Raw genomic sequence first — 26749 nt, forward strand, 5'->3', positions numbered from 1 at the left:
ATCAAAAAATAGTTAGTGATTCACAGATATACACATCCTACTCAAAATGCTTTTTAATTAAATTTTTAGATCAAATGGATTTCCAGGTACCAGTGCCTCCAAGGCTACTTACTCTAACCACAGCACCAAGTGTCCCAAGGAATTGCTGTTTGGGTTGGACATCATTAAGTACACACTTGGAATTAACGGACTCTGTAAAAGTGAACCTTTACAATACCCACCTCACGAGTGCAGGTTATCCTTCTAGGATGGGGAGCTTCCTGTTGCAACTGATACACTGGAAGAAGGCAGAAGTTAAATTCTGATTAATACAGGATCATTGTATACATTAGGCATTTTAACATTAACTACTGTCGTTTAAATAAAGAAGACTTTAAGATTTAATGCAAGGATACATATACCAAGGTCTCAAAAATTACAAGTGCTCAGAAAACAGAATGTTGCTAGCCAAAATGGGATTATTGATTATCTTTACAATTAATTGATCAAGTACTATGGAGTAACTAGGTGAGACCAGTCAAGGCAAATCAGGCTGATGTCAGACTTTCTTCAGTAAGCAGATGGAGTCCCATCCTACTACGCTGGGCACACACTCAGTCACCTGAAATACGTCAAGACTTTACAAGAATCATTCAGAACTTTACAGAATCAAACGCCCTCCTTTTGCCACTACTCACTGATGACCCTTTTGAACAAAGAGAAAAATTGCCTTTGCATTTGCAGATCTAAAGACATCAGGAGTTGAGTAGCAGAGTAAAACAGTTAAGGCCCAAATTATGACATACAGTTACGAGTATCTTCCCTCCCCCTTTTATTCTTTTTTTTCAAATAAGCCTCATCAAGCCAGAATAAGTCTTATAAGCCAGTTGTAAATGTAATGGTACTAATGTGCAGACTTTCTAACATAATACCAAAGGAGTGACTTTCAACTTCTATACTAGGAAGAGTTTGGTTTGGCAAACCACCTTCAAAATGAGGCTGTCAACACTTAGTATTTGAATAATACTCCAGAACTGATAAAATGGACATCTGGAATTGTTATCTTTTAAAATTAAATTATGTTTCAATCACTAGTACTAACACCAACATCTAATAACATGTGCTGTCATCTTCTTCAGGTAATAAGACCATACATTGACTTAACCAGTAAGACTTAACTTCATTACACTTCTCATCTGATCACAAGTCTTTTCCACTGACAAATGCTGTATTTATGTACTAAGTTACATGGGAATGGAGAAAATGGCAAGATGCCTGATGATATGGCAATCATAAGATAAACTGGAAAAATTCACTCCCTTTGTTCCAAACAAAAAAACTAATGTTTTTTCCTGACATTACTAAAATCAGTCCTTGCTATTCTGTATTGGCATTACAAAAATGATTTTTGCAAGTGATGCACACTAGTATATAAACCAGTAATTTTCATTTCAAGCATAGCATGACCATTTATTTTGGCAGCACACAGATTCCCTAGCTTCTATTGTAAAAGTCTTATTTGATGGCACTGGGCCTTGTCCACATCTAATTCTGAGAACTGTAGAGTCAAGTTCAAAGGGAAAAAAACCCCAACAACTCACAGAGCAAATATGGATTTCTCTGAATTCCACAGAAGAGCATCATCATCCATCCATCCTCTTCATCCATCATGGACAGAACTATGATCAAAGCCCATGACTCTGTGCTTAGTTCTGAACTCTGGGAAGGGCTCACCATGGCGAAGCATTATGGTGTGGGAGAGTGGGTGCACACATATTTGCACATGCCCAAGCCTCCAGATCCTGGCAAGATGCCAACAAAGATCTGCTATTAAGAGAGGCTGGATCTTCCCTGTTATAGATTATGGCATGGAATAAACCAAACAAAGAGGCCGTGTTGCTCGAGTTCACAGAAGATACAGAGCTGTGATTCACTTGTAATGCTTACAGTTGGGAGCAAAATACACAGATCTCAGTAACAAGTACAAAAATGTACTGCAATCATGACTAAGAATGTTTAATACCAAGGAGCGAAGTGTCTCAGTTTATCTTTTAGTCCTGTGCTGCAAGAAAAAAGCTTGCTCAAATAAATAATTCTGTGTGCAAATTCTTTAATATTAAGTGGCTGACTTGGTATATGACAAGCTACTGGTATAATGAACGATGATTCAAAAGGCACACACAGGCTTTGCCACCAGATTCACAAACAGACCAAGGTCCCAGCCGTCTCCATTACATGACAGCAATTGCAAATGTTGGCAATTATTAAAAACCATTCGAAGTCATCCACCTAAAGAAAACACTCAAAGATGGACTATTAAAAGTCTTCAGCCTTTTTTTAGACATTGCCTTTCTATTTTCTTCAATTAACATAAATGTATTTTAAGAGACCCTGACATTCCTAGACTGCTAAGGTGTATGCAGTTTGCCAACTCCTGTAATTTTCACTACAAATTTCACAATATCTATTTACTTACAGCCTAAGCTCTTTGAAATTTCTTATGAGACATGTTCTCATTTACAGAAGTCATCTGATGCTCATATTGCATAGAAGATCTTGACTATGTAACTCATGATCACATTAACAACTCAAAAATTGGAAGCCAAACAAAACAAGGCTGATTTATGAGTTTTGAGGCCTAACTGACTTTTGAATGCATTGGGTTGGCAATGGCAGGGACAGAACAAAAACAACTGACCTCTGTGAGCCATTACAGAAGACTGGTCTAGGTGACAGGAAAGCTGTTTTTCTAATGCTCATTTAATTCTACTACATATATTTTAGCTGACAAAAATACTTTAATCTGCTCTCTTACATTTACTCTCTTTCTAACCACAGTTTTCATCAAGCCTTTTAAGACCAACCCAAAATCTCTGACTGAAAAGAATCTCCCACTGCAGGATAGAAACCTTTTTGAAATAACTACATTTTCTCAGGTGTTACATCTCCCCAACCTTTAGAGAGCAACATTTTCATCATGTGAAATATTGCTTGAGCAAATCCTTTTAGCCAGCATGAAGACACCAAACTTGGGAAGATATACAAAAGAAAATGCAAATATAAGTCTGACGTCCCTAAACTGTTAAGTGTGTTAAACACACAAACATTCTGCTTTCAAAATCTGCTTTTAACAGAAGACTTCTTTCTTGCTGTGGTTCCTCAAGTCTCAAAATGTCTTGCACCTTAGCTTTTTTATTTACAAAGAACTAGAATTTAGAGATGAGACACTGTGGAAATCTACAATGCTTTGCTATGGTGTAATTTGTCTTGTGATCTCTTCAATCTCCCTGACCCTCCATCAGCACTGCCAAACAACAGGTCGTTCCTCTACTTGGAATTTTTTTGTATTTAAAAATATAAGGGGTTTTTGGTGGTGTGGTTTTTCTTGGGGTGAGGCTGGGAGGGGGCAGTGATATTGTGGTTTTTTTTTTTATTTAGGTATGAAAACCGCAAGTTGTGAAATTCCCAAGGGAGTGGCACTCTGATCTCAGGGCAACATGCCCTGACTATTGCCCTGCACACCTGACTAAGGCAGCCTGCAAAGCCAGCTTCCCCTGAGCTCAAGCATGCACATCAAAGAGCTGCAGCGCCCAGGTGAGCAGGCTGGTAGGAAACCAGGCCCTTCTCTCAAGGGCTTCAAAAACCCTGCTTATGATTTTTCACGCCAGGCCAAACAAATGCTCTTGTTTTACTACATCAGCAAATTTCTGGGGGAAAACTATTTATTTTGAATTTTTCTAACCAGCTCAAGTCTCAGCTCCAGTGATGCACAGGAGCCCTAAAAGTTTGCAAGGATACCAACTTTAAGGCATGAATAGAGTTTATGCAAGCCCTGGTCTAGGCAGCCAAATCAATGTAAGTCAGACCCACACAGGAGTGAGACCACTTATGTCAGTAAGGTGCAGTGAATTTACTCTGCCATTTACTCTGCATTCACTGGTCCTTGAGGATAAAAAATTGCACCTATCTCTAAATAGTAATGAACCCTCTGGTGCTTCTTAAACTCACATTCTGATGAAAAGAAAAATGAACCTTTTAAAGCACTCAACTGAAACTTTTTCAGCTCTGACTTGGGAAAAAAAAAAAAAAATCCATTGAGATACTTACAGTAAGATTTCCAAACAGGTGGTCTGTATTCATCAGTATCTGAAAGAAAAACAACAAATCTTAATGTTGTGTTGGAAACATTTTAACACAAATAACTGTGCAGAAGCACTTGCAGATTTATTAAGATAAATACTGCATCTAAATTCTAAAATTATTTTTTACTATCAGAGTATAGAACAACCTGTTAAAAGTTCCCCCTCTTTACTTAAACTGAAAATATGAGAAGGTATTTTCTTTAGCCAGCTAGAATAAAAACTATAGAAATACGTTTGCAAAATGGCAAACATGCAGATCAGAAGCCAAAATACTGGGGGGAAGGGGAATGCATATTATTTTACTATGTATATATCTGTAAATTCCCTTTTAAATTACACCAGGAAGATTTTAAAATCTCAAATTATATTCTGATAAATCAGTTTTCACCCAATTTATTCCTGCCATTAGCTTTTTCGTCTTCTGGACAGCAGTTAACCCCTAGAATAAAATCAGAGTATGTAAGTACTACGAAATACTTTTTCAAACAGGGAGGGGTTTTTTCATACCAAATAAAAGCTCTACTCAGAAGCAGTCAATATGTATTAAAAGTACCAGCATATTTCTAATCCCAAATTCTAATTCTCAAATAAAATTATTAAAAAAAAAATAATCCAATGTCTTCTAAGTTCTGTCACCCTTATGACTTGCTGACAACTGATTTTGAGCTCAGGACTGTTGCAAATTTCCTCTCTCTTTGACCAGCTTCAGTTCTGATGCTACAAGGTACTGAGGTTTCTGCAAGATTCTGTGCTTACCTGCCTTGCAGCTGGTGGGAGTTACTCAGTACTCATTACACCACAGGGTCATAAATTGAGACAGCCATGCAGCCAGCCTTGCTGTCTGAAGCCACTTCTCACTGCAGCATTAATTTCCGAGCTCTGTTTGCAATTGTCTGCTCACTGGAACTACCCGCTGCATCCAACAAACCCCTAACTTCTAGTTTTTATTATGAGGTTACGTGAAGATCAAGCAATCTGGGAACCTGTTGCTTGAATTTTGGCCTGAGTGGCATCTCCACTTGAGAGTCTTTAAGGCCTCCAAAACTGAGCCTGAAGCTGGGAAAGGATCCACCTCTCCCACCTACAGTCATGTCAAAATATCTCTAAATTAGATCTTAGTGGAAGGAGATATTTTCCAGTTAATTGGCACAGACTTGCCCAGACCCTCCCCAGACTCACCCAGCACACCCTCTGCCCTGTCTGAGTTATCATTTTGCTCAATTTTTACCCTGTATTTTAACATTGTGCATGAAGAGGGTGCAGTCCTTACGGACTACCTCAGTGGCACTGGGTTTTATAAATACAATTCATTATGACTTCACTATTAATGCAGCACTTGGTCAAACTGCCATCCTCCAGAATATGATGGGTTTTGATCTCTGGAAGATCCTGTAGATGCACTACCACGCCCTGGGGATCAGCCAGAGCACTTTGAATCTGCACAGAGACCTTCAGCAGCCTGCTCTGCACTATGGCAGTGAAACAACATCATCAGCAACAGATGCAGCCATGGTTATTCATTCCTACTTTGATACCTTTAATTAAGGCAGTGCAAGTCGATTCATTCCAGAAGCATTGTAATGTGATCCTTAGCACTGCAGTGTCACATGGAAAAAGGGCAAAACTTGTAAGTAAAAATAATGGGTTTAGTCCCAGAAGACAACTCTTACACCACTAGCTGAATTTTCTTCTACTATAGTCTGGTTTTTGGCAATATATGCAGCAATTGAATTTACAAATAAATAATTTAAGTGAAGGACAACACACACTGTATTTGAAAAATATGAGCTGACTGTTATGAAAATACAAATATCTTGGCAGTCTAACCTACACTTGCTCGCACTCAAGCCATATAATTGTTACAACTAAGGGCAGCATGATTATAAAACTGAAAAGCAACAATATTTGTGCCAAACAAAAAACCCCAAGCCTTGTTAAAGTCAAGCAAGAACAGCAGTAACTTTCATACAACAAACATTTAACATTCTGAAATTGGAAGGAATGATTTATGTTATGCAGCTGTGCACAAGGATTTTGTTAGAAAATCTGTCGGTGAGCTTTACTGCCTTTACTGTGTGAGAATACCCTCCGGCCATCCTACATGAGGTAATGAAAAAAACAAAAGGTCATTTCTATTGTGATTAAAAAAACCCCACCAAACCACGTTATCTGACATAAAATACTGTAGAAGCAAGTACAGTGCAGTTACAGCAGTGAAGCAGAGGGTCTGTAGTGTTTGTTTCTGTGCAAGAATGTTTCTATTGCTAAAACAACTCCACTACACAAAGATAAAATAGAAGTAGCATAAACATCAGACCCGTCTGCTAGTTACCCATTTTTAAAGATTAATCGATGCGGTCCCATTTAACACATCATCAGTACTTTGAAATGCATTATTAGGAAAAGGGCTCGATTTTCAGATAGAGCAGGCTTCCAGATACAGCATCTCCAATTAGGCATCCAAAGTACCCAAAAAGCACTTTAAGGCATGATAAAAAAGCCACAGAAAATGCTGAACCCAAAATACATTTTCTCACTAACACTGCACCACTTTCTAATTAATGCAATAAACTCTACGCTGTCAGTTCTCAGATTTTCTACAGCTCCCATCAGCACAGTATCTCAGCTCTGCTAAATGTTTTCACGATAAAATAAAATCGTTTTCTACAAGCTGTGCATCACATTTTATCTTAACTGTATTTTCTGCCTTAAGTGAGATGCAATTCAGCTTAAAGCTGCTCTTCTCCAAAGGTCTGGAGCACTACAGAAAACATAAATGCATAAACTGATCCTACCAGCATTGGTGAGCCTTTTGCCGGCATGAGGGCACTCTCATCAGCAAGTACATTTTAGATCAGACTGTCCATATACATAAACTGCAATTTCAAACTCAGCCCTGTTGCAAACTGACAGATGCTGGTGCTGAATAGTCTTCCTAACCTTTATAAGTTAAAATGTTTGATAATACCCCACTATCCCAAGCAATGACAGTTTTTTAATTCTTCAGAATTTTGCTCTGATTAGAAGGGTATAAGATTTTATTTTCACATAATGTAAGGGGACTTCTTCAAACTCTACCCTGAATCCATACCGGTATCTAATACTTCCCAGCCTGGAATAGATTAGAAAAGAAACGGCTGTATGCCCAAACCTGTACTTTTAAGCTTCTGAATAGACCTGCCATAGTATAAATATGTATGTATGTGTAAAGAAGAGAGTAAGAATATCTTAAATTGATACATCACTTGAAATCCCACTGAGACCCAAAGTTATATGCAAGGTAAAAGGGGGGGGGGGGGGGGAACAATGTGCAGGATGCATGAAAATACATTTATAGTCCTTTACCTTCTAGAAGCAGTTTTGCTCTTGAACCAACAGCAAAATTAAACTCATCTTCAAAGCAAGCATCTTATCACAGACCCATAACTGTTGGTGACCCTAGTTCACGCACAGACCTGTATTTCTTGAGTACCCTATGTGACAGGTTATCTCTCGCTTAGCTTCCCCAAGCACAAGGGTTTGCCAGCCCATCTCTCTCTCCAATGGACAAGGACAGAAGTGATCCCTATTTCTTAAACAATTATTAGCACATTCTTGTGGTCATCTTCTTCTCTCCCAAACACACTCTCCTCCTCTCTTTTCCAGGACTTTGCCTTCCCCTAGCCTCAGCAATGTGCATCTGCACACAAGACCTCTCCCCTCATCCCTGAGCAATGCTTTGGTTTGCTCCCCACTGCTGTCCTGCTACAACTCATCTACCCAGTCCACCCTATCTCCTCAGCATCTCATTCTCAAGCCATCTCATCTCTACTCAAGGCTTCCTTGAAAATTGCCTAAACGCAGAGAAAACAGATGCAGAAAAGCCCAGAACGGCACAACAGGCAGCTTCTGGCAACAGCCCCTTTACAGGCAGAAATGTCAGAGGGGGCAGAAGCATTGCTTTCTGGGCTCAGTGTGCCCTCCTTTAAGCACACAAATTAATGAAAGAAAAAGGAAACTATGCATCTTGGGCACGAATCATCTGCAATTAAGAAGTGAAAAGCACAGAGTGATCATCAGAAATACATGCTTGCACAGAAAAGGGCTTCTGCCAATAGAAAATCATACAGCCATTTAGAAGTTCATATACAGACACAAACACTATGAGAGCATCTCAGATTTTTCCATAAACACAAATGTGACTAATCGTGACATAACAGTGTAGCATTTCTCTTCGTTATTTTCCTTCTTTTTTACCCATTTCCATTTTAGCCCTTATATAAATCTGGACAACTGTAGTACTTTCAGAGTGTACATTTTAACTGCAGACACGAAAACTGTTACTATTGCCTCAAACTGTTTAGACTGCTTGTCTCTGTGTATTCCTTTTATAGAAAGAATAAAAATGTTTACCTCTGCTTGAAATGGTTCTTTCTCTCTCCCCACTGAAGATCAGCCAGCTCTAGGGTAGAGCATCAGCATCTTAACTACGCATGGTAAACCCATAAAGCAATTTAGGACTTACTGTGAGGTTTCCCGTAGAGAATTCAGTTTTATTTTTCTTTTACTGTATGTCATTCCCTGCAGCATGGTGATCTGTAACATCATGCTGGAGATTAGTTTAACACTGTCTGGGAGGAAATAATCAGCTATCTGGTGACACAGCAGCTCTTGCCCCAAACTTCTATTTGGCAACGCCCCTACTGAACCCAGGTGAGGCCTCAGGTATTGAATCCTGTGGAAGAGGGCAGTTCTTAGCCATGTGAACCAAACATCAACACATTCAGGCGAAGAAAATCCAATTTCATGTTTTCTGAACTGATCTAGGACCAAGGAATGGTGTAAGTCATAAATGTGCAAAAGATGCAAGAAAGTATAAAACATTCTTCTGTAAGCTACAGCCTAGGCACTAACTAGTGACCATTAACATGGGTTTTAAGATACTAATCTTGCTTTGTTTGGCAGCGGCATGTGTCAAAATTTAACTCCTGGGGAGATGCATGACCAGCAGACGTGGCTATTCGCTGACCCATACAACAGACTTCTTTTTGTGCTCAAAAACCAACTTCTAGAAAATTCCTCCTCAGTCTCAGAATCTTGCTTGTTAACACCTTCTCTATGCCCAAAGGATGCACGTAAAATCACTTGACTTAGAGAAATAAAGCCATAATTTATTTGCTGGTGAGATTTTCAAGCCACAAAAACAGTGCAGTTGAACAGAAAATATAATTTCATCTGTTTTTTGGAGTACAGGTACCAACAGCATTTCAGAAACTAAGCTCAAGCCATCACAAAATGTTTTAAGCAGCAGCCAAGCAGCGAGGGCTTTTATGCACTCCAACCAAAATAAAACTCAAACAGCATTAAGGTAATTAAAGGATGAATACAGCCACTGCCCTAGGCAGCGGTAGTAAAACAGATGGGCTACAATACTATGGTTTCAGGGTAAATAGGAGAAGCTGATTGCTGGCTGTGGCAGCACCCAGCAGCACTGGATGCGTTTTGCAGAAGTCCCTGCGCAGCCAGAGGAGGGGAAGGCGATGGCGGGCAGCTCCTGGAAATGAGGCAACAGGGCAGAGGGTGCAGAGAATGGCCAAAATATTCCTATTGTGTGTGTACTGAAGAAGGCAAGGCACACATCAAAGGTCTTTTTTGTCTCCTAGACAAGACCTTGGGATCCACATTTTTTTCCACAAAGCCTCTCTCCACCCCACTGCTACACCTCTGCTCTCAGCAGCCAGTAAATTAGATGACAGTCTGTAATGGGGTACCGGGCAGTGGCTACCTGCCCATCACACGAGGTCCTGCAGAAACTAGCCCCCCGCTCCCACAGGGTACCACACACACTGCTGCCAAAGGTGGCAAAGTTCATTTCAGCCAGTGCTCAGTAAACAGAAGAGAAAGCTGTGGTCAACCTTTCTTGCCTTCACGAAATGTGTTCTTAGGAACAAACACTTCTTCAGCATTCAGGTCCTCTACATGAATATTAAAAGGGAAATGATCCTCTGGCTCAGTCTTGTCCTGTCTTTGTCTTTTCATAGCAAAGGGTAACAAATTATTTCTGACCAAATTACCTCATACGGGTTTACACCATGCTTTTAAATATTTTTTCATATATTCCGTTTTTCTTAAATAGAAAAACATTACGTTGGTATTTTACAAAAAATGTTGGGGTTTAAAAGTGACTGAATAAATTATGTTAATCCAAAAGTTCCATTAGTCCCTAAAAACAAAGACATTAATGAGAAGAACCTGATGGCACACGTGGCCTGGGCCCATGTGAAAACATGCAGGGTTTCACAGCTAGGCTGTCACAGAATCTCCTTTGTTTACGGGCAGATCCCTGCAGGGCTAAGAACACCCCAGGCAGTGAGCATCACATTTTCTCCCAATTCCCAAATACACAATATACTGTACAACACTCAGCAACAATGACTGATACTGCTAGACTGTTATCGAGTCTTTGATGCTACTTTAATGTTATCCTTGGCACACGATTTCCTTTGAATTAAGAAAAAGAAAAAAGCTCTGAAAACTTTTAGACATGTTAAGGCTCTTCCTCAGGCAGGTAGATACCATTACGGTAAGGAGCTTCTGTGCAAAAGCTTCAAAATAAAGCACCATCTATTTTCTCCACCTGAAGAAGGTGGAGAAAAGACGCCAGACAGGCGTCCACTTTAACAGGCAGGCAGACGTAAGAGGTCAGCATGCGTCCTGGCTGCGTGCGGGCAGCTAACCCTTCCAGCCGAGGGTCCCCTGTGCTGAGGCTGCTGTGCTGCCAACACAACCCACCCTGGTGGGAGCTGGAGTGCGATAGCTGTCAAGTGTTAAACTAAAGCCCAGTCTGATCACAGAGACAAATGGCCTCTAGGTCCAAAAAGGAGCTATCGCCAGCTTACATGGTTCGACTCCTGCCAGGGGATGGCAACTTGCAGGCAGAGGTCCTGGGCAGCCTGCTCAACCGCACCCAACTGTTTCCAGACCAGCCCTGGAGGAGCTGGCACACAGGCACTAAAGCCATCCATCCACAGGGATGTGCCCAAGCCTGTGGGCAGAGGGGACAGTTGCCAGCAACAAATCTCCTTACACAAAGTTTTACTGCATTGCCTCGACCTTTGGTGCAGGTAGCTACATGCCTGAATGCCCATAAAATCCCATGCACGTGGTCAACTTTGGTCTTTTAAAACTAAACTGTGTTTGAGTTATTTAAGCAAGAAAACAGCTGAAGTATTTTCTTCACATTTTCTAAAGGCACTCCCATCTAGGGGGAGAACAGGATTACAACACAATCTAAGGGAAAGATACAAACCAGTGAAAACAGGCACCGATAATGAAAGCATCCCTTTGCCTGCAGAATGGCACTACATCGCACACACTGTGCCCCAGGAATTTTTTAATGGGACAGAACTTATTTTTCTCTGCTCTTTCGTCCTCAGATGTTTTTGCTTTTACCACTCAAAAAAAATACAATTAGGTTCCTAATTATTACTGGAGTAAAAATGATTAAGAGAAAGCTAGTGTGAACGATGCCCCAGAAAGCTACAAGGGCCACTGTCACTTCTCTGATGTGACCAAGTGGGAGACAAGAAAGCACTCTCAGCAAAAGTAAAGGGGCTTAAAGAAGGGCATGCTCTGAATAACTGCATCAGTCTTGAGGGCAGAAGAGAGGAAAGATTACACTACCATCCTGGTTTCTACAAACGTCTGATCTGACAGCAATAATTCTGTGGGAATGCTTCTAATGGGGTTGAATGAGAGACCCACTGAAAACAGCTAGAGTTCAATGCCTTTTATTAGCAGGTCTACTATTACTGCCTCTTTATGAACGATGGGAAAATTTTAATGAGTAATATTTTGCCTATCACAGGCACTGCTGCTGTTAAATGAACTCATCTTCTAGGTGATTAGACCAGGTTGCAAATGATCTGTTTCTAGATTTTCATTTAACCAAAGCAAGGGAAGCAAGTATTCATTTTTCCTCCTCTTTGCCAGATAAAGTGGTATATGACTACACAAAGTGATGACAAAAATTTTAAAAGTCCTTTATAACAAAAAAAATTAAAATGAATTTTTAATTTTAAACTGGAATTTTCACATATGCAATGAAAATGAGCAAAACACAGCTGTTGTCCTCTTTCTCAACTTTCTCAACTTTCACGAGGGGTGGGAAATACACAGCACATGAAAGCACAGTTAGCTTACTGTTTACGAAAAGTTTCAAAATCTCTAAAATAATTTCTTAGTGTTGCTGCAAGTGTAAAAATTTAGACCTCAGAAAGGTAAAAAGATGACAAGTGCCACCTTGTGGGCATTTAACAAACACAGAATTTAACGTTGCTTTCTATTTCCAGCGGGGTGTCTCAGACTCCAGACAACAGGCTGCAGCCAACTTTCAGCATTTCTGGGAACACCATCTTCGCTTCCCGAGAAAAGACAGACATGATGGACACTGCTACCTGACATGGCTCTGGGGGTTAGCCGTAGGTACAACACTCAGGCTGCCAGCTGTCTGTAACCCTCTGATTTACATCACTACAAGAGTTACAATAGCTCTATAGATTCATAGGTATCCTGAAATCTCTGGTTTACACACTAGACAACTTGCAACTGAAAACATTGTCAAAATCAAATATGCCTCTTTAATTTATCTATTTCAAAGAAAAACAGCCTGACAAATTTTTTTTTTTTACACTCAATGTGGCAAAACTGACTGCGGCTGGCTGCAGTGCCGAAGTGCTGGATCAATGAGCTGGGTAGTTTCCCATCCGCCCTAAGGGTTATTTGAAAGATCTCTTGCAAACTAATTTTGCAAGTTCAAAACTGACAGAAATATGCCTTTATTGGATGAATCACATCTTTTAGATTTGACAGATAATTTGTCCAAGTATCTTCTGTATCAGTAGAGCAAAGTCTTGGAGCAATTCAGAATAACATCAGGTAACACAAGCTCGACACTGCCATCAAATGTCCCTGGTTTAAATCCAGACTTGTTTTCATTGGAGACGCTGTTTTCATCATGGTCAGTGAAGTTTGTTTGGAAACCAGGAGAAATACCTGTTGAGGCTATTGCTCTTACACTGCTCTCATTCCAACCATGGCAAGGGATAATATAGGAGAAAACATTTACCTTTCTGTTTCCTACTTTTTGTTTCCACAAACCCTTCTGTGTCTCCTATTTTAAAAGTCTGCCTGAGCAGAGACTGAGCTCATTTCCTGTCACTTGTTTTACTTCTTCCAAACATTAATACCACCAACAAGGGTTTTTATCAGTTTTACCATAACTTCAAGCCAGTGACAAGTGTTATAGCCACAGCCTCAAGGCATTCACAAAAATATGTTTCTGTCTTGATTTTGCTAACATATCCAGCAGGGAATATTGATTGGAGTGCAATTACACAAATATTCTGAGCAGTCCCCCTAATAATGAAAAAGAACAATATGATATGGTATAAAAGTGTCTTCTAGCTGTAAATTAATCTTCTCCCCTGAATAAGAAGTCTGTCCAGTCACGGCTGAGTGGAAGAGACCCTCAATAAAGGATGAACTATCAGGCACTTTTGAAATACAATCTCTCCGTCCATTGCATAATGCCCTAATCTGCTAAATGGGAAGGCATGTTTTATCACTGTTTGCTTGGTTGGTTTGAATTTTTTTTTTTCCACACACAGCACCAAGATAATGAACACACATTCACTTTCCTGATCTAAATTCCACTTTTGAATACAGCGTTGTGGTTTTACCAAAAGCCAAACCATAACAGGAGAGCACAACACTGACCCTGCTTCCCTATCTATTGGTAAAAATCTGCTGAGAACTTGTTCTCCCTTGCATTTTAGACCAAGATAGCTGCTGTGCATTCATTAGCCTCCTGGGTGAAAAAGAAAACAAACCAAAACCATCCATCAGCAGCCCAGGCAAAAATCAGAGTCACCCAGAAAAAATTAAGAGTGGATCTGATTTCTGACTGCTGTTAGAACTGGCCTCAAGATGGATTCACGTGTTCCAAAGCATGTCTCTCTCTGGCTGTGTCAGATGGTCTAATAGATGCTGTTGCCCCTCCTTCCCCAAACTTGACCCATTTAAATTCTTAGACCATCAGAGTTATAACAAACCTACTACTATTCTTATTACAAACAGATTTTTCATTTTCTAAAACAGTCGTCAATAACACACGCCATTGCTCATGCAAAATATGGCTTGTATTTACGTCCTTATTTCCACAACAGATGCAATACATCAACACTCATGGTTGGAAGGAGGAGGACAAACTACCAAGTAAAGTACCCTTGCCTGGAACCATGATAATTTTTTATAGCGTCATGAAGGAAAACTGCTAAAAAACACTATTGGCAGGGTCAGAGAAAGGGAAATGGACACAATGTGGTGGGATGTCTTTTCTCGAATTGGAATTCTTACTCCAAAAGTCATTCCCCAGTTGCTGTGAGCTTTTCCCCAATCTGAAAGCTGCAAGTGTCATTCCTGACCTCTTCCTGTTCTTATATAAAACATCCAAGAGGCCTCCAATGGCCAAAGTAGGATGCTCTAGGTAGAAAAGCCAAGAACTTCACATTCCCTTTTGGCAATTCGTGGCTCATTATTATAACTGCAGTTAAAGAACTACGACAAAAGATATTTACCCACGGGTCTCTCCCTTTTTATAGCATTAAATCCATCTTTTTCATAACTCTTTTCCTCCTCAGGAGGTTCATCTGCTGCACTAGGCAGGAACCAGAGAAAGGAGAGGGAGCAGGTGTGAGGTCCAGTCTGCAGAGAAGCTGTGCTCTGGGTCCACTCCTGTACCACCCAGTACGTTGTGGGGCTGGAGCAACAGCCAAAAATGATGATCTCAAAGGTGGTTTAGCAGCTCTGCAAGCACAGAGAAGTTTTTCTGTATGGGCTCCTCATTTGTCCTCAGTTCCCTCTGCGTTTAGGAGGATGAAAGCAGAGCAGGGGAGCTGGGAACAGGCTGCTGGAAGGAGAGCTGAACAGAAAGGTTTGTCACTGACCAGAAAGCTCGATATGATTGATGCTAAGAGATAACCTCCAAGCCCTTTTCTGGGTAACTCCATATGATTCTTCTCCCCTCCAGGAAATTAATTCAGACGGTTTTCTTGTCTCTGTTTTGAAGTTCTCTCTCCTTTTTTCCACTAATTAGAAGAAAGACAAATTGGTCCGCAAATAACGGAAACTTGGATTTATTATCTCTCACTTTATCATGGTACCATGTTAAACAGGAGGTTTTCAACAATTATTAGCTGCGTTTCTGGGATATTGATGCATCCTTACTGGAACTGAGATCCCACAGGAATGTCCACAAGCGAAAAGCAGACTTTGTTTCACAGAACGAGACATCTGAACAGACAATAGGAACATTTTCTGGAGAGAGAAGCAGAGGCCCACGTAGATGAGATCATCCTACAGATCAAAGATCAGTATCTCTATTCCCAAGTCCTGCCAAACCAATAACTCCCCAGCACTGCCTCTCTGGATAACAGCTCTTTTGGTGTCTTTAGCTTCACTCTGACTTTATAAAAAGAACCCTACCGTGGCAATTGGCAGCACAGGAAGACACATACAGACAGACACATGAAAAGCTACAGAATGTGACAGAACAAAAACCTAGTTTATAGCTTAAAAATGGTCCTGGCCTACCTATGTGGCTGGATGGGAACTGCCACAAGACAGGCTGCTACAAGAAATTGTCAGATTGTGATACAAAGGATTTCTGTACAGAAATAAGGGCAAATGCTAATACAGCTCTGAGACACGGCAAGCCCTGCCCACGGCTGCTCTTGCACAGCAATGGGAGAAGGAAGATGCCTTCCAAAAAAGGCAGAGTTTTTACATTTAAGAGTCATGACTAACAGCAGGGCTACCCCATCAACAAAACATTTAATAAGCAGAAAAAACTCTTCCTCCTTCTCACAGACCTTTCTACTAAGCGGAAAAAAATGCCACCAAGCTTAGTAGCTGAGTTAGCCAGTGTGAGCTCTCCCTCAGACAGAGCAGTCTGTGACTCACTCAGCTCAGAGGTTGCTTGGAGGCACCCCCACCCCACCCCACCCCAAGTTATGGTCCCAGGAGTGCAGCACGCTCTGTCCCGCCCCGGGGCTCGCCATGCTTCAGGGCAGCAGCAACACTGGGGCTACGAGTCACTCCTGCAAATTCTGAACCTGCAGAAGAGCAAGGTAGGACAAAAATTATCATCTTGCTTTGGTCTGATGCAGTTGGATGTGGATATCTTCTTGGGGGTATCTTCTTACACAGCGCAGTTTCAATACAAGCTAAGGAATACGGGATGCTCCACCGGGTTACTGATAAGCTTGCTGCTCTGCCACTGAGAAGGGGCAGGCAAGGGTGCTGGGAGGGGGCTGTGACCACAGCTTGCTTTGACGCCATGTGGAAGCGGGCAGATATGCAGTGCAGTCAGGAGTTCCCCGAGAATCACAATAAAGCAACAGCACCACTGGAAATGCTGTGGTAAGTTTCCCCTCCTCTTTTTTGGGGGGGTTGGTAATTTTCTTTTACATTCTTACAAATATTTACCTTGTTATACTACAAATGTTATTTCTCAATAAAAAAGTACCTGACATAATTCCTTTACCACGTAAATTCTGGCATTGAAATAACATGCAACGCAAAGTTTCTGAATGTTTTCTCACCAGGAAGAAGAATCACTATTTGATTTTGAAATACTTCTCTGCTTCCATTAAACCAGACTTTTTCAACACTTTCAAGTCCCACTTATAAATATACTATTTGAAAAAACTGAAAAGGAAATCAGCACAATTAATTGCTGTGTGAAAATCATGCTTCCTTTATTGGAAGGATATACCCATGTGTGCGTGTTCAGTGAGTAAGGCAGAGGTGAGGAAGAGCTACATCCTGTTTGGTTTTTTTTAATAAAAAATGATCCAACATTGCACTGAAGCATTATGTCCAGATTCATATGGAAACCATAAAGCACAGATGAAAAAGTATGGAAGACTGGCCCTACCAAATAATTATCAGCTATTTTTATAGTCTGCTCTGGATTGTATACTTATCAGATACTAATTCAGCACTGAGGAGACTGGCTTGTACCCTGCTAACACAAGAGAAAGATCCTGCACTAAAGCACTGGGTTTGTTTTTCAGAACTATACTATTACTCCATTTTTCACAGTTCCCCATTTACTCTGAATGAGGAGTAATTCCATACCTCCTTTTCCATTGCTGCAGCAGTACTCGAAGACATGACGCTCTATTGTATTTGCTAGATAATTTAAATAGTTGCAGTTGCGGCTCTGCTAGCCATGGTTGCACACCACCATGCAGTGGGCAATAAAACAATCCCAGTATTTAGGAAACAGTGTTTTACCTTTACATTTGGAGTGGGAATTTCCCAAAGCAAGCTGTCCCAGGACATTCAGTTTCTGATCAGAGTCAGAAACTATGTTTTTATTTGAGATTCCTGAATGGCAAAGCTACCTGTAAGCTGCTGCTCTTGCAATGAAGGAAGCAGGAAGGAGACAGAGATGGGGAGCAGGAGTGCAGTGAAGAGGGAACCAGCGCCTCCCATTAGCACCAGGAACATGCATCCCCAACCACACGATGTATTCAACAGGGCCAGATCCTACACTTGCACTAAACATGGATGTGACTGTGGGCTTACTCACGGAGATGACCAAGACCACAAGCATAGCTACCTGCTCACTGTGAGCAGCGAGGTCTAGCTTGCAACTCTGACAGTGGTCCGCAACCAGAGGATGCAGTTTTCCTAATGTTTTCTCCCAGGGACTAAGATTTGGTCATGTGAAAAGCCAGAGCACGTTACCACATCCTATCAGCATTAAACAAAATGTTAACCAGAAGCTCTAAACAGCTCTGACAGTTACAGCAGCTCCAGGTCTCTCCACAATACTTATAACAGAACTGCTTACAAAAGACAAAAATATATTTGGGGACTGATGTATCAAAATATATCACGGAAATCAGACTCCCGCAGGAATAAATAGAATTTTATGAGCACATTTTCCAGAAACTATAAAATCAGTTCAGAAATACCACCTTTCTCACTCAGACAAAGGATGAACAGATATTTTGAGTGCTGGAAATGTCACATTCTCAGAGGCTATTGTACACATGGCGAATACTCCCGGCTTCCCAGCCAGGTGTGATCAATCCTCCTCCTCCTGACTGGAACCAGGACATCGACCCACTACTCTGACATGCAGCTAAATCCTCAGGAACAGCGTAGAGAACTGCAGGCACTCTTCCCAGTGTCTTCTTGGGTCTGGCCTGTGAGGACGCTCAAGGCCCAGATGCCATCCAATTACAAAGTCCTAGTAGCATTGTTAAATGCTTTAGAGCACTAAATATTTCACTGGCTTTAAATGACACTTTTCCTTGTTTCAAGACAGACTCGAAAAGGCAAAATCTATAGGGTATTTAATCTTCTGCCATCATTTATGAAGACGTGCAAGGCAAACAGAATCCACCCCACTGAAATGACAACCAAATCAGTTTATGATTTTACAAGGGAGCAGGAAGCGTTTCATATTCTTTTAATAACTACAGGACTGCTCTTGGGCCAGGTCTTGGGTCTGTTTTGTTTCTTTTCATCTGAAGACACGTTTCTGCAGAACTGTACGATCTCTGTCCACAAGGTGGGGCAGCTAAATAGCCTGAGATGCAGATGCCAAGAATCATCTAACAACGCACAGTTGACTGTTAGACTGCACAGAGCAGTTACCTATGCCTGCGCCCTTGGAGGACCCCGATTAGCATGCTTTTCTTTGGCAAAAATAACATAGTCTTCCAAAAGGCTTGTAGTAGGTTTATGCTTTGAGTTTAGTGATTAAAGTAGTATTGAAGTCGTAACTATGGTACTGCCATTGTACGTAAACACATTCTTTTCTTGACACCAAGACATGCTTTCTATCACATGGAAATCTTTTAGCCCATCTAAAAAACCAGTTCAGAACTCTTGGAGAGAGTTAGTAAGAGAATAAAGTCCCCAAACCCAACAAGGCAGAAAGGATCAGCTGAGTCCAAAAGAAATAGAAGAAAACCCAGATTTACACCTGAAACGTTGGTCCTTGGCTGATGTGAAGTGTGCATCAGCAAAGCCTGGGAATTCTTACTGGAGCCTCAAATCCAGAGTATATTTCACTTCAACACTGTTGGATGAGATTCTGTGCTACTCAGACTGTGTCCACCTTGTAGTGGGTCACTTGATGCCAAGGAGAAAAAGGATGCATTTGTTCAATGGTGTGCCTGAGCTGATGATGTTGCAAGAGAACCTCTCTGGAGAAAATTCCAAAACCTCATCTTAATTCATTACTTATCCACACAGTTGGACCTGCCCTTTCCAGCTTCAGCAACAATCCTCAAATCTCTAATTTCTTAAGATTCTTATACAATATTCATAATTAAAACACAATTTTATACCAGCCACTGCATGAAACACACTTTAAGCGCTAAGCTGAGAAGCCATGACTGAATTTTTTCATTCTTGTGTGTAAGTATTAGTGTCACCTCTGATATTTTAATCAATTGATACCAATTTACTAGTTAATAGATCCATCTTCCTTTCCCAGTTCCTATGGAGGTTCTCCTTTCGATTCTTTCTTGAGATTGCACTGCCAGCAAAACCTTTTCAAGGTTGCTCTCCTTATTTGCTTCATTAGGTTCTCTAAATTAGGTAAGGTTAGCAAGAAAATAATCTTACCTAGCCAGAAAATCTTACGATTCTCAGCACTTGGACACTTTCCCTCTCTGACACATGAATGGGAGTCAGAAGATCTAGTTTCTCTCTAATATCGTTTTCATTTTTAACAAATCACCTTCATTTTTAAATCTTGTCAAAAAAACCCCATTGTACTAATGTCCTTAAATTGTTTTGTCTAATTAGACTATTTGAAGTTCCTATTGTGATTAGATGTTGAATTCCTTAAATCTCCTTTAAAATTAGCCTGTGTCAGTCAGTACTGAATGAAGCCCAAGTATTTTAAGCAAGGGAGAAACACCTCAAGAGCATCTACTGTAACCAGTTCAAAAAGATCATTCTGAATTCCCTGCTTTACTGGTGAAAAAGATCTAGCATAGGCAGTGCAATGTGGGGTATGTATTCACTTCAAAAACCACTTCAGGAGCATAAGATGAGCAATGATGTTCTTTACGCATTTTTTTTTGGCCTAGAAGCATTAGTGACGGGTACCGTTCCTATCGCATTCCACATTTATGTTCCCTGTAGAGACAAAAGCCCTACTATAAATGCCACAATTCCATGAACAAACTTCCATTACCTACTTCAGTTAAGGACCAGATCCAAAGAACACTTTTCTGGCACAAACTGCCTCTTCTGTTAAGGGGCTCTGCCAGTAAACTTTTACCACCACAGCTAGCCACAAGTTTTAAGCATAGTTCAGGGCCACACATAAAAATACAGAGGAGAACAACTTGAATTGTGTGTGATCTGTTTACCTCCTGTTCTTGAAAAGCTCTGCACATAAGAAATAAGCAGATTAATTTTTGAGTATTTCCTATCCTGCAGAGAATCTGCAAGCGTTACCTGTTGTGAGCCACTTTTTAGAGGAACATGTACTTTCTATGTAAGCTAACCAAGCACTCTAAAATTTAAAAGCCTTCCCTAAGCAAGCAAAACATTTATTTAGAGAACAATGAATTTATTTAATTTCTCTCTTTACACCTGTGACATTAGAAAATATGTGCTTGTACCAACATAAGCATACCCTACCTTTCGAAGCAGCCACGAGATGGTAAGTACAGTTTGCATGGAAAACAGTAATCACAGATTAACAGAACTTAAAATAGTCATTTGTTAATTAGCATTTCAAGTATGGAAGACCTTACTTCAAAAGGTTTGCTTCATACGCATAGTAGTAAATAGATTCATAGAAAATTACTTCTGTGCAGAATGACACCAGAGCTTGCAGCTGTGAAAAGGAATTCTGTTAAATCGGCAAATTAATATTTGCATGCTCTTTCAACAATGTATGGACACCTGAAATGGAGGTATAATTGGTTTCTTTGTCCCTACCCTTCCTGCCCGTAGCAGCGTATCGCTTGTTTCTTTTCATCTGATATTTTCCCTATAAATTTCTCTAAAAACTGCCCTTGTTCATCATCTCCTTAAATAACCATATCTGTCATGCTGACTACAGCTCTGTCTCTAATCCCATTCATCTGCAGCCACTCATCAGAGTGCAAGCACTTCAAAGATTAAAAGAGAATTGCTTCACTTCTCATTTCTTAACCACCAATATTCAGAAGGGTGAGTTTTCATCCACTGGCAGGCTCTGAGCAAGAAAGCGAGAGCATGAATAACTAATGACAAATATGTCCATGAAGATCTCTCATGGCCGTTTTGAAACGTCTTCCTTTGTTCACACAAGAGAGTTGATGAGCAAACAAATGAACAGAAAGGGAATTCATAAAACATAAGGACAACTCATAAGCACTAAAACATAACATAAAGCTATTTTTCTTTCAAAGTACAATGCTGACTTTCTTTAAACACTTCTCAGGATGTTCAAAGACACGAGCAAACAGCAGTAGCAATGGGATAACTTAACACTTCCCCTCCTTTTTCCTCTACATTGTTTGTTATCTTTCCCATATTTGAGTCATCCAAGTGGAAAGACAGCACACACCTCAGCCCTGTCACTGCGAGATCTCACAGCTTAGGCTATTAACAGATGGGCTCTGGGAAGTCTAGCCACAGAAACATAACTGTCTGCTCTTCCTGCCTCCACGAAGCTGCTACCCCTCACAGGGATTCAGCAGAGCAGAACCAGTGGGTATCCTTTAGCTGCTTCCCTGCTTAACCAGGCAAGTGGCTTCAGCCCAGCTCCACAACGGCTGGGCACAAAGCCACTGGACTTTGTGATGAAATGGCAGAGGACACCAGCTTATATGTCATTCCAGCTGTTGCAGCAGGCAGAAAGAAATGGTTAGAGAGAAAGAGAGGCTACACCTGTAGTCACCACAACCTTCTGTAAGGGAACATGAATCTACTGCAAGATGAACAGCAGCACTGGAATGGGACGTGTATTCAAGTTTTTTTTATACGCACTGGCCGTGAAAGCCTGCACCGTTTTGTAGACAAAGACGTTTTTAAAATCCCTGCCAACTCTTGGTAGGCAATTCACGAATATGGGTATCAAATTAATCACATCTATTATTTGCAACAAACAACAGGATTGGGCAGAATTTTTTTTCACTTCTCAGATATATTGACTGTCTTCCAGTCTTCTGCTGATGTGGCCCAGTACAGGATCTACCTTCCTCTGTTAGATCAAACCTGCACTCAAAGTGCTTGGCCACTAGAACACAGACTCAATGTACTGGTGAAACCCTACTTCTACTAGTATCACAAAAAGCCATGTCACACATGGGTGACCACCTATGGTGACAACAGGCCATTTCTGCCACTGTAACTTTGTGTAACTGTGAACCCTGTTGGGATGACATTTTTGCCTAAAGTAGCCAAGGTGGTTGATAGGTAACATGAGGTCTGTTTTCAGCCAACAACTTCCATGCTCTCCCATCTCTGATTGCTTCCAAAAGGGGCTGCTCTGCCTCATAACCCACACCACAGACGGAGGACTCATCAGCTGTACCACTGCGCTGTGGGAACATGGGCAGCTCCCTATCACCTTCCATACAGCCAACAGTCAGCACAGGACACCCTGGTCATGACTGGGAGAACATGACAAGATGATGAAAAAAATGTAAAAATAACTAAGACTGAGAAAGTGAAGAGTCTTAACATTTTCCTCCTTCGTGCTTTAATGTTGCATCACCATCTGGACAATAAACTGTAACTGAAATGGAATAAGAAGTCAGGGGACACATATACTCCAAGGGTAACAGCCTTCTTCTGTAGCAGACAAATGCTGCTGATACACCGGAAGCTCTTTCCTCCAACCAACTTTCCAAAGAGTCTCAGGGTGCAACCTCAAAGGTGCAAACTGCAGTTAGCGCTCCAGCGGCTACGTGATGCTGCTCTGCGGACAGCAGCAAAGGGCAACTGCCAACAGGAACGGGAAACTCCCAGCCACTCTGCCAAGTAGAAAAAATAAGGCATACCTGACCTTTCAACTGCCTCATAACCTCACGTCCGTTTCAATCCATAATCCACAATGTCACCCCGCCCTCCAGTCCTGTCCCCTTTTAGTACAGTCTTTGGACTATGCACTGAAACTGCCATAAAACAGTATCAAGAGCATGGAGAAAGCATGTTATGACATATCCCATCCCTCTTCTCTCTCTTGCTGCGCTCACACACATACACACAATAATTGAAAGGGAACCTGGCAAACTTGGTGGGTCTTCCCCCCAAGCTGACATGGCAATTTATCTCAAGTTTTACACGCTTTGTAGCACATCCTATTAGAAGCTGCCCTAGAACGTGTGAAATTTGGTTCAGTGTGATATACCATTATGGATTAGAAAAAAAATATGCAACGTTGAGCCTAGAATTTATGTGAGTGAGCAGAACCAAAGCAAACACCTCCCTCAGGACCTGTTTGCTCAGGACAGTTTTACTGGTGTAAGACAGGTGTGATTTTAAAATAGTACAATTATAGCTGCTTAATCCCTCAAAACAGATACATTAGTTCAGCCACATTTATTCTGCCTTTCCCCACATTCGCTGATGTTGCTTTGGTAGGGGTTTACATTGAAATAAATTAAAAAACACTCATTCATGAGTCATATTTTTAATGAGCTACTATGGGTCAGCTGTGGTGCAGTAACTGAAAATGCAACTATCCACAGGCAGCCAATATTCAAGATAAAGCCTGAACACTGTTCCTGAAGTTCATGTGGTGGTCCGCCTTTGTTATACACTAAGAGACAAAGTGTGGCAAGCTACCTCAGCTCAGAGGACACACAGCAACACACTAAGCTGTGCTAACTCAACCGTAAATTAATCACAACCTCATCTGCAAACATACTGCACATTTTCTGCATTTACACAACTCCCACTCACACTCTTGCATTCATAGTTTAAGATGTACTCTAAAGCTTTTACATTTACGAAAGGCACCACATTCATTTGTTGACAGACATTAGCCTTATTTGTTGTACTGTTTTATTGCCACTTTTATTATCATTCTTAAAAGGGTGAAATCTTGAGGTTTTACCCTTAGCAAGATATTGTTTAAAACCTACATACAGCTGGGTGCCCCACTCTATCTTCTCTTTGCTCATTATCTTTTACATGTATCAATGTCATTTACTCTAACAACAGATGTGACAGCACACAAAAACATCTAATTCAATTTACTTTGTAATGTGAATTTATATTAATAGAAAAATGTCATTAAGTAGATAAAATACACGTGAATTAAAAAAGAATCACGTAAGCTTTAAAAAACAGGTACCTGACTCAGGAATGCCACTTTATTTAAAAGCCGAAATTAAAATATTCTTAATTTTTGCAGCCAAATACTGTAATGACACATTAACTACTTACCATGGAAAAAGCATGTATTTCAATAGCCTAAAAATCTGATTTTTGGTTAGGGACAGCTACAGTATTTACCTCAAGTGTCTGTGTAACAACTACACCTTTTCTTGACAAGGTGAAGTTACAATAATACAATGCAATACGGACAGTAGGCTGTTTTACAGAAGCCCATCTGCCATTTGGGCACTCTCTGTGCTCACTTGTGCTTCTAAGTTCAAGAGCTTGATACCCACCCTGCAACTGGCAACGTGCAGGGCCCCCCATACCTGCGCTGACCCCTCCAGCAGTCCGGGGGCTTGTGTGAACTCAGGCACAAGATCAGGCCTATAATGATGGGGATGGTTTGCTCCACTGTGAACAATGATTTACCGCTTTCTGCATCCTGGAAAAACTCAGGCAGGAAATATAAGTGACAGCAGTGTAGCTAAATCCCATACCGCATGGATTTTATCTACTAGGAACTATCTTGCAACACATACTAAACTTGTTTTTAGATGGGGCTTAATATGCCACAATAACATAACAGGTGTCAAATTTTAAGAAAACCCCTGAAACCATTTTTACTCTTTTAAGAAATTGTACCAGCCCAAGAATCACGCGATGAATGAAAGCAAGTCATCTGTTTATGCAGGAAGTAAAATCCACAGCCTAAACACTAGGAATAAACTTCATTTCATCACTTAAACCTATTCACTGAAAATCATTTCTGGTGCACAAGCTTCGTATGAGTATTCTGATTATCCTGTTAATTCCGTACTGATGTTAGCCACGCTAATTTCTGCTTTCCTTTGCATTGTTGCATTTACCTAATGTTGCTAGAAGCAGTCTGCAGTTGTGGTTTTTTTTTTTTTTCCCTACTGTAAAATTAAGCGTATTAAGCATAAGCAAGCTTAATAACCTTACTTAAGGGAACCCACATGTTCAACAGTTAAAACTCCAGTTTTCACAGGCTGGTTCCCACTACACTGTCTCCGGCTGCGAAGCCAACCACAGCAGCACTCGCAGCCTCCTGAAACCGTCCTTTCACGGACCTGTGCCATTAAACACAATTACAGACACGCATCTGATCGTTACGGGCAATTAAACCCCATAGCCCGCCGCTCCCAGGAGAGCGGGGGTCCCTCGTTAGCCGGCCCGTGGCTTCGCCGCGCCGCTCCTCAGCGACCGGCTTGTAACTTTTACGCGTGCATCACGCCCCGCGGCCGCCTCGCAGCCCGAGCCCACGCCGCGCCCGGCACCGGGGGCTGCCCCCGGGGCGCGTTACCTCCGCGGCCACCCCCAGGCGCGGGGCGGCGCAGCGGGCCCCGGCCTGCGGCAGCCCTCCGGGCCGGCGCCCACGCCCAGGCGCTGCCGTGCGGCAGACAATGGGGGCCGGCAGCCCCGCGCCCGCCGGGCTGAGGCGGCGGTTACTCACCGAACAAGGTCAGAGCCATCGCGGCGGCGGCGGCGGCGGGGCGGGCCCGGGGGGCGGCGGGGGCTGGCCGGGCGGCGCGGGGCTGGCATTGGCGCGGCGGCTGGCGCATCAGCGGCGGGGCGCGCCTGCAACACAAGTTGGGCGCGGGGCTGTCAGGGCGCCCCGCGGCACCGGCGGCCGCTGCCACCACTTGCTGCCGCGGGGCGGGGCGGGGCGGCCGCAGCCCGCGGCGGCGGCGGCGGGGAGGGGGGGGGGCAGCGCTCCGGAGAGCGGAGTGGGGCGGGGGGACACGGACGGAGGCGGCAGCTGGGGACGCGCGGCAGCGGCGGGGAGCTCCCCGCTCCCGCCCCTCCCGCCCCCCCCCGCCCGCGCTCACGCTGCGGCCCGCCGCCTCGGGGAGCCATCTTGCGCCGCCACACGACCCGCCTTCCTCCCGCTGCAGCCGGCGGGACGGTTCCCATGGCAACGCGGCCGGCCCGCCGGGGCACAAAGGGAAGCGTCGTCCCCTCCTGCGGGGCGGCCCCGGCCCCCAGCCGCTCACACGGACGTGGCACCGGCCACGCCCGGCTCGTCCCTCGGGCGCCCGCCAGGGCCGTCCCGGACGACTCCTCTCCGCTGAGGAGATGCTCCGCGGGGAGAGGGGTAGCGCGCTGCCCCCCGGGGAGCGGCCCAGCAGGGTCGGCCTCTGCCTCTCCAGCCTTGGAGGGCTGCGCCTACCTGGTACGGGAGAAGAACCAACGCTCGTGTGAGGAACATC

General features: G+C 42.4%; 1 protein-coding gene across 1 annotated transcript in view; it reads right to left on the minus strand.

Moving 5' to 3' along the window:
• Positions 1 to 26091, minus strand: part of CHN1 (chimerin 1) — a 104582-nt gene extending 78491 nt beyond the window's left edge. The window contains exons 1-3 of the mRNA XM_074829156.1: positions 25993 to 26091; positions 4087 to 4125; positions 222 to 277 (exon numbers count right to left, since the gene is read on the minus strand). Of these exons, the coding sequence (XP_074685257.1) occupies positions 222 to 277; positions 4087 to 4125; positions 25993 to 26011 (114 nt within the window). The 5' untranslated portion in view covers positions 26012 to 26091. The remainder of the gene's footprint in view (positions 1 to 221; positions 278 to 4086; positions 4126 to 25992) is intronic.
• Positions 26092 to 26749: the final 658 nt, after the last annotated feature.

Source organism: Strix aluco, chromosome 6, assembly GCF_031877795.1.
Source record: "Strix aluco isolate bStrAlu1 chromosome 6, bStrAlu1.hap1, whole genome shotgun sequence".
Taxonomy (NCBI): domain Eukaryota; kingdom Metazoa; phylum Chordata; class Aves; order Strigiformes; family Strigidae; genus Strix; species Strix aluco.